The 14500-nt window shown below is 46.9% G+C and overlaps 1 protein-coding gene across 12 annotated transcripts in view; it reads left to right on the forward strand.

The window, feature by feature from the left end:
• NEK4 (NIMA related kinase 4) overlaps positions 1–14500 on the forward strand; it is a 46513-nt gene that overhangs the window by 23823 nt on the left and 8190 nt on the right. For 8 of the 12 annotated variants that reach the window (XM_008260795.4, XM_008260796.4, XM_051851579.2 and 5 more), the window contains 6 exons: positions 3081–3230; positions 3722–3868; positions 4690–4756; positions 5820–5926; positions 9659–9747; positions 13479–13684. In XM_008260795.4, coding sequence (XP_008259017.1) covers positions 3081–3230; positions 3722–3868; positions 4690–4756; positions 5820–5926; positions 9659–9747; positions 13479–13684 — 766 coding nt within the window. Of the gene's footprint in view, positions 1–3080; positions 3231–3721; positions 3869–4689; positions 4757–5819; positions 5927–8395; positions 8503–9658; positions 9748–13478; positions 13685–14500 lie in introns of all 12 variants that reach the window. The other 4 variants (XM_070050742.1, XM_070050740.1, XM_008260794.4 and 1 more) reach the window with 2 other exon arrangements.

Genomic DNA, 14500 nt, shown 5'->3' on the forward strand with positions numbered 1-14500 from the left:
TTTTTTTTTTTGACAGGCAAAGTGGACAGTGAGAGAGACAGAGAGAAAGGTCTTCCTTTGCCGTTGGTTCACCCTCCAATGGCTGCTGCGTCCGGCGCACCGCGCTGATCTGAAGCCAGGAGCCACGTGCTTCTCCTGGTCTCCCATGGGGTGCAGGGCCCAAGCACTTGGGCCATCCTCCACTGCACTCAGGGGCCACAGCAGAGAGCTGGCCTGGAAGAGGGGCAACCAGGACAGAATCTGGCGCCCCGACCGGGACTAGAACCCGGTGTGCCGGCGCCGCAAGGCGGAGGATTAGCCTAGTGAGCCGCGGCGCTGGCCTGGCTAAGTCTTTTAAAAAATTATTGAAAATAAGTAAAAGAATCTATTATTTTAGTGTTTGACATGCCTCAGTTTGTAAAACCACCTATCTACATAAATCACTAAGTCTTTGGTGATCTTCAAAACTTGAGGTAATTCATTTTATCATTATTACTGCTATCAAAGCTCCTGTTCTTTTGAGCATGTAATGTGTGCCAGATATAGCCTGTGATCCCTCTTTTTTTTATTATTATTATTATTTTTTGACAGGCAGAGTGGACAGTGAGAGAGAGAGACAGAGAGAAAGGTCTTCCTTTGCTGTTGGTTCACCCTCCAATGGCCGCTGCGGCCGGCGTGCTGCGCTGATCCGATGGCAGGAGCCAGGAGCCAGGTGCTTTTCCTGGTCTCCCATGGGGTGCAGGGCCCAAGCACCTGGGCCATCCTCCACTGCACTCCCTAGCCACAGCAGAGGGCTGGCCTGGAAGAGGGGCAACCGGGACAGAATCCGGCGCCCCGACCGGGACTAGAACCCGGTGTGCTAGCGCCGCTAGGCGGAGGATTAGCCTGTTGAGCCACGGCGCCAGCTCGTGATCCCTCTTGTGTACCACTTCCACTAACCTCCCACAGTTGGCTCTCTCTATCCACAGCTTCCACACCCACAGGTTCAACCAACTGTGTATCAAAAAGATTCAGAAAACAACTTTTGTCTGTATTGAACACACTTTTTTTCTTGTTATTATTCCCTAAACAATGTAGTATAACATTTTTTACATAGAACTTACCTTTTTAAAGGTAATTAGGGGCTGGTGCCATGGCACAGCAGGTGAAGCCACTGCCTGTGGTGTCGGTGTCCCATATGGGCACTAATTTAAGTTCTGGCTACTCCACTTCTGATCCAGCTCCCTGCTAAGGTGCCTGGGAAAGCAGCAGAGGATGACCCAAGTGCTTGGGTCCCTGCACCCATGTAGGGGACCTGGTAGAAGCTCCTGGCTCCAGGCATCAGACCAATCTACCTCCTCTGTTGTGCCCATTTGGGCAGTGGCCAGCAGATGGTAGATCTCTCTCTGTCTTTCCTTCTCTTTCTCTCTATAAGTCTGCCTTTCAAATAAAATAAAAAAATCTTTAAAAGAAATCTAGAGATGCTTAAATTTAGAGATGATTGAAGTATAGGAGAAGTTATAAGTAGGTTATATGCAAATATCATATCGCTTTGTGTAAGGAACTTGAGCATCCTTGGATTTTGGTATCCAAGGGGGGTTCCCAGAACCAGTTCCACCATGAACACCAATGGATGAATGAATTGTGGGGAATGCTGGGTGAGGAAGCTGAGCTCAGGGAGATTAAACTTCTCACGTATCACTCCATCAGACTCCAAACTCATTGCTTTCCTCAGTGCTGTTTTAGGACGCATCCAAGTAACTGATGTTTGCCCGGGAGTAAATGTGTATTAAATTGGCTCTTACTTAAAACATATGCATTTTAGGAGTGGAAAGCCTAGTATGCGGTTGCTGTTTGACCTAGTGGTTAAGAAGCTAGTTGGAGGCCGGCGCCGCGGCTCACTAGGCTAATCCTCCGCCTTGCGGCACCGGCACACCGGGTTCTAGTCCCAGTTGGGGCGCCGGATTCTGTCCCGGTTGCCCCTCTTCCAGGCCAGCTCTCTGCTGTGGCCCGGGAGTGCAGTGGAGGATGGCTCAAGTCCTTGGGCCCTGCACCCCATGGGAGACCAGGAGAAGTACCTGGCTCCTGCCATCGGATCAGCGCAGTGCGCTGGCCGCAGCGCGCTGGCCGCGGCGGCCATTGGAGGGTGAACCAACAGCAAAAAAAAGGAAGACCTTTCTCTCTGTCTCTCTCTCTCTCACTGTCCACTCTGCCTGTCAAAAAAAAAATAATAATAATAATAATTAAAAAAAAAAAAAGAAGCTAGTTGGGACACCGGCATCTCCTACAGGAGGACCTGGATTCAAGTCCTGGCTCCATTCCCAACTCCAGCTTCCCGCAAACGCACATTCTGGGAGGCAGCAGGTGAAGACTCAAGTACTTGAGTCCCTGCCACCCATGTGGAAGACCTGGGTTGCATTCCTAGCTTCCAGCTTCAGGCTGACCCAGCTCCAGCTGTTGTGGACGTTTAGGGGATGAACCAGCAGGTGGGAACTCTTATCTGTTTCCCTGCCTCTCATATAATTTAAAAAATTAAAGTTATATAGAAATTTATTTTAAAAACTGAATTAAACTTTAATAATTTCAGGATAATCACTGTTTGATAATTTTATTAAACTAATTTTTTGGGGGGGGCCTGTTTTGTGGTGTAGTAGGTAAAACTGCCACCTGCAACACCGGCATGCCATTTGGGTGCCAGTTCATGTCCTGGCTGCTCCACTCCTAATCCAGCTCCCTGCTAGTGGCCAAGGAAAAGCAGTGGAGGATGGCCCAGTCCTAGCCATTGTGGCCATCTGGGAGTGAACCAGCAGATGGAAGATCTCTCCTTGTCTCTCCCGCTCTCTAATTCTTTCAAACAAATAAATGAATCTTTAACAAAAATATTATTTTTGTCTGGAGGGAAAGGAAAAAGCCAGAATATTTGGATAACTGATGCCAGCATTTTGTCTTTGCCTGTCAGTGCTGCAAATGAGCATTGATTTTGAGAAAGACAACTTCTCCTTCTCATTGTCATTCAGTTTAGAAGTAGGCACGGAGAGTTTGTCCATTTGAAAAGTTCAAAAGACTGCTTCATTATTCTGTGGTTTTCTCATGTGTGTGTGACTCATTTTATTATTTTTAAGAACCAGGTTGCTGGTGAATGTAATGCAGAAAACCTGGGCAGAATCCACAAAGGTTTCCAGCCGCACAATTCGGGGTCTGAACCCTCTCTGTCTCGACAGAGACGACAGAAGAAAAGAGAACAGACTGAGCACACTGGGAGAAAGAGACAGGTTGGTGGAGGGATCTTTGCAGTAAGTCATGGTGCTGCTGTTTGGGAGGTAAATGTTGGGAGGCTACCAGAAGGTCACATAGAAATGCCAGGAACGTAGGCAGAAGGATAACAGCAAGATGCTGCATGCTGGTTTCCGGGTATCAGAGAGTTGAAAGCAGAGTGAAGGTTTTATCTTCTCAGCACAGATGGACAGATCAACTTGAGAGTTAACAGGGTGAGGAGGGGGCTCTCTGATCCCTTCTTACTGCGTCTGTGCACAGTTCTTCCCTCATTCTCTGCACACTTCCTCCAGGGGCACCTCCTTTCTTCAGGTAACTCTCACAGGCACACTGTCCACAGGCTTTTTAGAAGGCCATTCACATTTGGCAGTCTCTTGAAAAAAAAAAAATGGAATGTTTTGGCAGCTACATAGAGGACCTACCAGTGGTGCTCTTTGGAGGTTGCTGTATATGAAACTAACAATCTCTCTTTCTTTTTTAATTATTGAAGATCCATGAGGCACCTTCTGGACTTTTGCCTTCTCATCCCACTATTGGAAACGTGGCTGTTAGATCAACGCAAAAAGATGCTGAAAACCAGAGTAGAGTGGTCACTGGGTCTGGGAGCAGTTCAGGGAGCAGTGAGCTGTCATCAAAGGTGTGTGGCAGTATCTCTTAGATTTTTTAAAAACCTGCTGGTGCCGCGGCTTACTAGGCTAATCCTCCGCCTTGCAGCGCCGGCACACTGGGTTCTAGTCCCGGTCGGGGCGCCGGATTCTGTCCCGGTTGCCCCTCTTCCAGTCCAGCTCTCTGCTGTGGCCCGGGAGTGCAGTGGAGGATGGCCCAAGTTCTTGGGCCCTGCACCCCATGGGAGACCAGGATAAGTACCTGGCTCCTGCCATCGGATCAGCGCGGTGCGCTGGCCACAGTGCGCCGGCCACGGCAGCCATTGGAGAGTGAACCAACGGCAAAGGAAGACCTTTCTCTCTGTCTCTCTCTCTCACTGTCCACTCTGCCTGTCAAAAAAAAAAAAAAAAAAACACAAAAAAAAACACAAAAAACAAAAAACCTTATAAAGCTTTTGGGTCGTAAAATCCTGCATGTTTTGTGAAGTTCATATTAAAACATCTAAACTCTGTTTCTTTGCCAAATACTGGAAGAGACAGATTTGGGATTCTCAGCAGCTTTGATTGAAATGCACAGATTCTCTGGTTCCGTAGTTGGTCAGCAGAAGTAGATTCCTGAGTATGGCAATTGCAGAAGTCCCCATTTCCTCTTCCAGAAATAAGCACCTGCTAAAAACAAGGGTGGTAGCCATTCCTAGCTAGTCGCCTTATCCTGATGTAGACTGGTTTCCGACGATCACTCCCTGAAATGCCAGTGCATCGCCTTTCTCTAGTCCCAGGTGATACATCAGGTGTTGTAGGTGCTGTGAGAACAGTCGGCAGGAATGGAAATGACTTTTTTTTTTTTTTAAAGGGTCGACCATTATCAGCCAGAGAGAGGAGACGACTAAAGCAGTCCCAGGAGGAGGTGCTCCCCTCAGGTAAAGCTGACCCCTGTTCTTCATCTGATTGGTGCTTGATGGTCTGACTCCCTGGCACAGCGCTGGTGCTGAGCTTGAGGTCTGAAGACATTCAGGTGGCAATAATTCCTTTGGGAAATCTATTTGAAAGAGTTTCTGAAATTTCTTAGTCAAGCCTTTTAAGAAATCGTCAGCTGTTGAATCTGAAACAGGTATCTTTAGAGAAAGGATTTTTTTTTTTGACAGGCAGAGTGGACAGTGAGAGAGAAAGACAGAGAGAAAGGTCTTCTTTTGCCGTTGGTTCACCCTCCAATGGCCGCCGCGGCCGGCGCACTGCGGCCAGCGCATGGCACTGATCCAATGGCAGGAGCCAGGTACCTCTCCTGGTCTCCCATGGGGTGCAGGGCCCAAGCACTTGGGCCATCCTCCACTGCACTCCCTGGCCACAGCAGAGAGCTGGCCTGGAAGAGGGGCAATCGGGACAGAATCCGGTGCCCCGACCGGGACTAGAACCCGGTGTGCCGGCGCTGCAAGGCGGAGGATTAGCCTAGTGAGCCGCGGCGCCAGCCGGAGAAAGAGGATTTTTAAAAAGAGCAAAAGACCATTGAGTTTCCACCTGGAAACTTGTTAACTCGTTCCCGTGTTCAGCTCCTGGTCAGGGCAGTGTGTCTTCTGCAGAGCAGAGCGGGGTTAGCGGAGGGATGCTGCCCTGGCTGAGGCTGTGGACGTTGCTGTTGGGGCCCGAAGACGTCATTAGCAGTTTGCATTTAGTAAATGCTCACCGTGTCTTAAGCACTAACCTCAACATCTTAAGGGCCTTATTTCATGTTTGCAGCAGCCATCAGAGTCAGCTGCATTACCTTCTTTGCAGCTGAGGAAACTGAGGCTGTGGGAAGGTGAGTAACTTGCCCAGGGTCCCAGAGCCGGGAGACCCAGGGCTGAGATCTGAACTCGGGTCAGATGCCAAGGTGGTGATGAGTTATGTCTGGGCTGAACCTTGCTGGGCTCTCTTCCAAATCCAGTGTAAAGTCTTCCCCAGGTGAGGCCAGCCCACCACAGTCCCTGGGGGTGTTTGCTTTTCCAGGCCCTTCAGTGAGGAGAGCTGTGAGTGCAGTGGGGCCAGGGAAACCACAGGAGGAAGGCCAGCACCCCCCTGCCCGACGGTCCTCTTCCGACTGCAGTTTCTCTAAGGTGCGTTACACACTCGTGAGGGAGAGGTGGACGTGTCTGCTGCTGGCGAGCCTAGCGAAGCACCTCATAAACGTCAGCTCTACTTATTTCAGACGGGGCTGCCTTCAGTCGATAAAGAGAGGAACTGGCAGATGATCACTGAAATGATTGTTTGACCCATTAGGGAATGAGTTTTTGAGGCAGCCTTTTTTGTTTGCTTGTTTTAAAGATTGATTTTTACTTATTTGAAAGGAGATGTTACTTAGAGAGGGAAAGAGAGAGCGAGAGCTCTTCCTCCACTGGTTCACTCCCGACACGGCCACAGTAAGCAGGACTGGGCCAGGCTGAAGCCAGGAGCCAGAACCACATGCGTACAGGGGCCCAAGCACTTGGGCCATCTTCTGCTGCCTTCCCAGGTGCATTAGCAGGGAGCTAGATCAGAAGTGGAGTAACCTGGGGCCAGCGCTGTGGCATAGTGGGTAAAGCTGCTGCCTACAGTGCCAGCATCCCACATGGGCACCAGTTCAATTCCTGCTGCTCCACTTCCAATCCAGCTCCCTGCTAATGTGCCTGGGAAAACAGTGGAAGATGGCCCAAGTGTTTGGGCCCCTGCACCCACATGGGAGACCCAGAAGAATCTACAGGCTCCTGGCTTCAGATTGGCCCGGATCCAGCCGTTGTGGCCATTTGGGGAAAGAACCAGCAGATGGAAGACAGACCTTTCTCTTTCTGCCTCTGTCCCTCTGTAACTCTGCCTTTCAATTAAATAAATAAATCTTTTAAAAATATTTAAAAGCTGTAGTAAGAGATAATAAAAGATGATCTAAATAAATAGAAGGACATTGTATGATTCTGAATAAAGTTATTAAAAAAAAAAGAAGAAGAAGTAGAACAGTCAGTAATGGTCTAGGAAAAGCAGAGGATGGCTCAGAGATTTGGACCCATTATGGGAGACCCAGAAGTTGCTTCTGGCTTCTGCCTGGCCCAGAGCCAACTGTTGTGGGGAGCAAACCAGCAGATGAGAGACCTCTCTCTGTCTCTTCCTCTTTCTGTGTAACTCTGACTTTCAAATAAAAAAAAAATCTTGGGGGCCGGCGCCACGGCTCACTAGGCTAATCCTCCGCCTTGCGGCGCCGGCACACCGGGTTCTAGTCTCAGTCGGGGCACCGGATTCTGTCCCGGTTGCCCCTCTTCCAGGCCAGCTCTCTGCTGTGGCCCGGGAGTGCAGTGGAGGATGGCCCAAGTCCTTGGGCCCTGCACCCACATGGGAGACCAGGAGAAGCACCTGGCTCCTGGCTTCGGATCAGCACGGTGCGCTGGCTGCAGCGCACCGGCCACGGCGGCCATTGGAGGGTGAACCAACGGCAAGGGAAGACCTTTCTCTCTCTTTCTCACTGTCCACTCTGCCTGTCAAAACAAACAAACAAAAAAAACAAAAACAAAAACAAAAAACATCTTGGAAGAAAAAAACAAAAGAAAACATGTGGAGCAGCCAGACTCGAATTAGCGCCCATATGGGATGTGGGCACTGCAAGTAGCTAACCTTTTGCAACACAATGCTGACCTCTGAGGCATTCCTGTAAACAATTGACAGCTGGTTTACAATCTTAGGTAGTCTTTAAACAAGAATCCTTTTTTAAAAAAAAAAAAAAAAGATTTTATTTATTTATTTGAGAAGTAGAGTTACAGACAGTGAGATGGAGAGACAGAGAGAAAGGTCTTCCTTCCATTGGTTCACTCCCCAGGTGGCCACAATGGGAGTGGAAGCCAAGAGCTTCTTCCTGCTCTCCCCTCAGGTGCAGGGGCCCAAGGGCCTGGGCCATCCTCTACTGCTTTCCTAGGCCACAGCAGAGAGCTGGATCGGAAGAGGGGCAGCTGAGACTAGATCCAGTGCCCCCATGGGATGCAGGCACTGCAGGCAGAGGATCAACCTACTGTGCCACATGGCACCGGCCCCTAAACAGGGATTCTTAAGGGCTTCCGCTGGGCAGCATTTTTTTTTTTTCTTTTTTATTTGAAAAGTAGTGTCAGGGATAGGTATTTCTCTGATCTGCCAGTGAGAGAGAGAGAGAGAGAGAGAGAGAGAGAGAGAGAGAGAGAGAGAGGTCAGTTGATAGAGATCTTGGATCTACTGGTTCACTTCCTAAATGGCTGCAGTAGCCAGGGCTGGGCCAGGCAAAAGCTGGGAGCCAGAAATTCTGGGTCTCTTTTGTGAGTGGTAGGAGCCCAAGCACTTGGGCCATCATCAGCTGCCTTCCCAGGTGCGATAGTAGGGAGCTGAATTGGAAGCGAAGCAGCCAGGACTCGAACCAGCACTCTTGATATGGGATGCTGGCATTGCAGGAGAAGGCTTAACCTGCTGCACCACAGTGCCCGCCCCCACCCTTTGCTGCTTCTGCTGTGTGGTCTGCAGGGCTCAGTTTTCCTCTCACTTGCTGGTCTTGCCTGTTGGTGGCGTTTATCTTACTTTCTCTCCTGTGGTTGATGCAGGGACACCATCTGGTGGCTACATGGGTAATTGCAAGGTTTCCAACCCATGTTCACCGCTCTGTATAATATCCTGGGGAATAATTTTTCCTGCTTTGAAAGTATTGAAGGTATTGTTTCTTTAATAAAATCATTTATTTACACTACTAATTGAGACTACTTTCTCCATTTCCCAAAATTGTAAGATTTGTATGTGGTTATATCAGGTAATTCATTAAGCGCTTCAGTAGTCTCACGTGAATAAGCTGAGGTTGCCAGGATTTAGGTAGCATTCCATCAAATTTAAAATACCAGTAGTCCTGTTCATCTGTAAAAAAGAATGAAATTCTGCCATTTTTAGCAAAATGGACACAACTGGATGACTTCATGTTGAGTGAAATAGACCAGACTCAGAAAGACAAATACCCCATGTTCTCCCTTATATGTGGGAGCTAAAATTTAAACAAAAAAACAAACAAAAGAATGAATAAAGAAAGAAATGTTTACGTGTCTCAGGATTGCTACAAATATAGTTTTGTAAAAGTTTGTTTTATACCTTTGTCACACCAATGGCTACAATGTGATAGTACTGTAGTTTTAATGATCTGTGATTATTTTAAAATTTACTATATATGAGTGTAGTGATAATTTTTCCATTCAATTACTGCTTTTAGCTGTTGCCTGTATTCCCACTAAACTTAGTCTTTTTGTATTTTATTTTTTAAACTTGTGAAGTATTAAGCCTTTTACTATAATGTAAATTTAAAATATGTTATCTCAAAATCTAAAAAAAGAAAGAAAATGAAGGTGGGTGAGAGGGGAGGGAGGGAGAAGGGGAATATCATTATGTTCTTAGAATGTTTCTACAAATCACTGTGAATCTGCTAAAAACTAAAAATACATTTTAAAAAGGACTGTTTCGCCATTAAAAAAATAACTACATGAAATGAAATGAAATACGAGTATTTCTTCTGGGATAAGCTGTCTGCCTGGGGGTTGAAAAGCGGAGCATTCATTTGTTGTCCTCAGGGAAGGGAATGTCTTCACAGCTGAGGCTCTCCAGGCCTGGTACCACTTCACCTTGATGTTCCTCATGCTTCACTGGTGAACTTCATGCGTGAGCCGGGACATCAGTTATGTAAAATAACTTTAGTGTTTACATCCTTTAGTTTCACTTGTTAAATTGCAGTTAACATCACTTGTGTTTAGTCAGTGCATCTAAGACTATTTTGTGTATTATATTCTGGTTGTGTGTCATGTATTTTGTTTTTTTCCTAACATAAATAGGAAAGGAAATTGATTCATTGTCTGTCTGAGGATGAGTTAAGTTCTTCTACAAGTTCAACTGATAAGTCAGATGGGGATTCCAGGGAAGGGTAAGCTCTTGTTTTACTGTCTCCCTACATAAACTATTTCTGATAGAATTAATCCTAAATGTACATTTGCTGTAGTATTGAGACTTGCAGAACTCTCACTGATAACATTATAAATGGTTTATGATATATGCTAGAGCTAATGATATCTTCTGTGAACACATCTGGTTTTCATTTCTTTTTTTTTTTTTTTTTTTTTTTTTGACAGAGTGGACAGTGAGAGAGAGAGAGAGAGAAAGGTCTTCCTTTGCTGTTGGTTCACCCTCCAATGGCCGCCGTGGCCGGTGCGCTGCAGCCAGCGCACCGCGCTGATCCGAAGCCAGGAGCCAGGTGCTTCCCCTGGTCTCCCATGTGGGTGCAGGGCCCAAGGACTTAGGCCATCCTCCACTGCACTCCCGGGCCACAGCAGAGAGCTGGCCTGGGAGAGGGGCAACTGGGACAGAATCCGGTGCCCCGACTGGGACTAGAACCCAGTGTGCTGGCGCTGCAAGGTGGAGGATTAGCCTAGTGAGCCGCGGCACCAGCCTCATTTAATTTCTTATCGGATATGTTGACCACTAGTGCTTCATGTATTTTCTGGATCTCCCCTGCCCTCCTGGAGACTCCAGTTTCATTTATATCAGGCTGCTTAAAGTTGTCTCGCAGTCCACTGAAGCTCTGTTTGTTCTACTTTTTCTCTGTTTTATTTTTTTTCCCATAGATTCTGTTGCTCTTATCTATTCCTAAAAGATTGGTTCTCTAATCTTTTTCTGAAGGATCTAATTGTTACTCCTATCCTTTATATTTTTTAAAAAGATTTATTTATTTATTTAAAAGGCATAGTTAGGGAGAGGCAGAGAGAGAGAGGTCTTCCATCTGCTGGTTTACTCCTCAAATGACTGCAACAGCCAGAGCTGTTTTGATCTGAAGCCAGAAGCCAAGGGCTTCTTCTGGGTCTCCCATGTGGGTGCAGGGGTCCATGAACTTGAGGCATCTTCTGCTACTTTCCCAGGCCATAGCAGAGAATAGGATCAGAAGTGGAGCAGCAGGGACTCGAACTGGCACCAGGGGATGCTGGCACTGCAGACGGCAGCTTTACCCGCTACACCACAGCGCCAGCCCTTCTTTGTATTTAACATGTTGTATTTTTCATCTCTAAAAGTTTGATTTGGTTCTTTTTTATATCTTCCATACTACTCTTTAACATGTTCATATTTTCATCTATCTTGGACAAATGGAATACATTTTAAGCATTTTAATGGTCTCATCTCATAATTAATTCTATCACGCGCATGTCACTTTTCTGCTTCATAATTTTGTGATATTTTCCTGCAGTTCTATGTTTGATTATTTCTTTTTTTAAAAGATATTTATTTTATTTAAAAGACAAAGTGATAGAGAAGGAGATACAGAGAAAGAGAGATCTTTCATCTACTGGTTCATTCCCCAAATGGCCAAAATGGCAGGGAGTGTGTCAGGCCAAAGCTAGGAGCCTGAAACTCCATCTGTGTCTCTCATGGGTGGCAGGGTTCCAAGTACTTGGGCCATCATCTGCTTTCCTAGGTGCATTATCAAGGAGCTGGATCAGAAATAGAGCAGCTGGGACTTGTATTGTCACTCCAGTATGGGATGCCAGCATCATATAATTTAAACTGCTGTGTCACAGCACTATGAAAGGCAGACACACAGCACACAGATACCTCATCTGCTGGTTCATGGCCCAGATGCCCACAACACCTGGGACCAGACCAGCTGAAGCTGGAGCTGGGGCTCAGTCCAGGTTCTCCTGTGTAGGTGGCAAGGACTCAACTAATCGAGCCCTTGCCTACTCCCTTCTAGAGTGCACATTAGCAGGAGGCTGAAATTAGGAGCAGAGCCAAGACTCGAACCCAGGTACTCTGATATTAGGGGCTGGGGCTGGTGCTGTGGCATAGTGGGTAAAGCTGCTGTTTGCAGCGCTGGCGTCCCATATGGGCTATGGTTCAAGTCCTGGCAGCTCCACTTCCTATCCAGCTCCCTGCTAATGTGCCTGGGAAAGCAGCGGAGGATGGCCTAAGAGCTTTGGATTCTGAATCTACATAGGAGACCCAGAAGAAGCTCCTGGCTCCTGGCTTTATATCTGCCCATCTGCAGCCATTGCAGCCATCTGGGGAGTGAACCAGTGGATAGATCTCTCTTTCTCTGTTTCTCTGTGTAACTTTTTCAATCAAGTAAAAATAAATCTTTACAAAAAATATGCCAGTGTCCCAAGCAGTATTTTAATTTCTATGTCAAATACATGTGCTGTATGGTAGTTTTTGACTGGATGCCAAGTACTGTCAGTTTTACCTAATCTGGGGCTGATATGTTTGTATTTCTTTAAATATTCTTGAGCATTATACTTGAGGGTAGTTAAGTTACTGGAAATGATTGGGCAGAATTTGTACACATAGGGCTAGTGTCATGGTGGTGTGTTAAGCCACCTCCTGTGATGCTAGCATCCCATATTTGAGTCCTGGCTGCTCCACTTCTGATCCAGCTCCCAGGTAATGTGCCTGGGAAAGCAGTGGAAGGTGGCCCAAGTACCTGAGCTCCTGCCACCCTGGCTCCTGGCTTCTGCCTGACCCAGCTTTAGCTGTTGCAGTCATTTGGGTAGTAAACCAGTAGATAGACAATCTCTTCCTCTGTAAGTCTGCCTTTCAAATAAATAAAATAAATATTTAAAAAAATTGTACACAGAATCTGAAGTTGCTTCTTCTGGGCCCTCTCCTTTCCAAGGTTCCTCTTTCACTTTGTACTGATAGTGGTTGTCCTGAATTTTGTCCTTGGATTCTATAGGCCAGAAAGAGTTGTACTTTGAGCTGCCTGTGGCCTGCACTTAGACTGAAAGATATTGACTTCCTTTAGAATTGCCTACAGATTTCATTCATTCTTCATTGCCTCCATGTAGTTGATTTTAGCATTTTGTCTAATTTTTTTTTTTTTTTTTGACAGGCAGAGTTAGACAGTGAGAGAGAGAGAGAGACAGAGAGAAAGGTCTTCCTTCCGTTGGTTCACCCCCCAAATGGCCACCACAGCCAGTGCGCTGTGCCAATCCCAAGCCAGGAGCCAGGTGCTTCCTCCTGGTCTCCCATGTGGGTACAGGGCCCAAGCACTTGGGCCATCCTCCACTGCCTTCCCGGGCTACAGCAGAGAGCTGGACTGGAAGAGTAGCAACCAGGATAGAATCTGGTGCCCTGAGCGGGGCTAGAATCCAGGGTGCCGGCATCGCAGGTAGAGGATTAGCCTAGTGAGCCACAGCACCGGCCCTTGTCTAATTTTTAGTTATTTATGAGGGACTTACTTGAGCACTTAGAAGTCGCTAAAGCTCATTTTGAATATATATTTTTTTTAATTTATTTATTTCAAAGGCAGAGTTACAGAGAGAGAAAGACAAAGAGATCTTCTATCCTCTGGTTCACTCCCCCAAATGACCACAATGGCAGAAGCTGGGCTGGTCCGAAACCAGGAGTCAGGAACTTCTTCTGGGTCTCCCACATGGGTGTAGGGGCCCAAGGACTTGGGCCATCCTCCACTGCTTTCCCAGGCCACAGCAGAGAACTGGATAGGAAGTGAAGCAGCTGGGACTCAAACCAGTGTCCATATAGGACACAGGCGTCGCAGGTGGCAGCTTGACTTGCTGTACCACAATGCCCACCCCCCCCCCTTTTTTTTTAATGAAAAAATTTTCATGAAACCAATTAAATAATGAGGGGAATTTTGTTTTTCTTTTTCAGGAAAGGTCATACAAATGAAATGAGTGACTTGGTTCAGTTGATGACTCAGACTCTGAAACTGGATTCTAAAGAGAGCTGTGAGGATCTGCCGGTACCAAATCCAGTGTCAGAATTCAAACTTCATCGGAAGTATCGGGACACATTAATACTTCACGGGAAGGTTGCAGAGGAGGCCGAGCAGTTCCATTTTAAAGAGCTACCTTCAGGTGATCGGTTTATCCTTTCAAGAAACTGGAGAATATGTCTTTATTTTTTTAAATTTTTAAAAAAAGATTTATTTATTATTTGAAAGGCAGAGTTAGAGAGAGGCAGAGGCAGGGAGAGAGAGATTGGTTTCCCATCCATTAGTTCACTTCCCAAATGGCCACAACGGCTGGAGCTGAGCCAATCCAAAACCAGGAGCCAGGAGCTTCTTTGGGGTCTCCCACGCTGTCCATCTTCCACTGTTTTCCCAGGGCATAGCCCAGAGCTGCATTGGATGTGGAGCAGCCAGGACTCAAACCAGTGCCCATATGGGATGCCAGCACTGCAGGCAGCGGCGTTACCTGTTATGACACAGCGCCTACACCACGAGAATCTGTGTTTATTGAAGAAATATGTTAAGCCAAAATTTTTTTGTTTATTATTTCATTTGGATAATTACATATATCTTAATTTACGCAACAGATGTATTCCTGAAAGGTAGCATGAATGTTGATTTTTAAAAATAAATGTGGGGCCAGCGCTGTGGCACAGTAGGTTGACACCCTGGCCTGAGGTGCCGGCATCCCATATGGGTACTGTGAGTTCTGGCTGCTCCACTTCTGATCCAGCTCTCTGCTGTGGCCTGGGAAAGCAGTAGAAGATGGCCCAGGTGCTTGGGCCCCTGCACCCTCATGGGAAATCTGGAGGAAGCTCCTGGCTCCTGGCTTTGGATCAATGCAGCTCTGGCTGTTGTGGCTAATTGGGGAGTGAACCATCAGATGGAGGACTTCTCTCTCTCTCTCTGCCTCTCCTCTCTCTGTGTAACTCTGACTTTCAAA

This window comes from Oryctolagus cuniculus, chromosome 10 (assembly GCF_964237555.1).
Source record: "Oryctolagus cuniculus chromosome 10, mOryCun1.1, whole genome shotgun sequence".
In the NCBI taxonomy this organism is placed as follows: Eukaryota; Metazoa; Chordata; class Mammalia; order Lagomorpha; family Leporidae; genus Oryctolagus; species Oryctolagus cuniculus.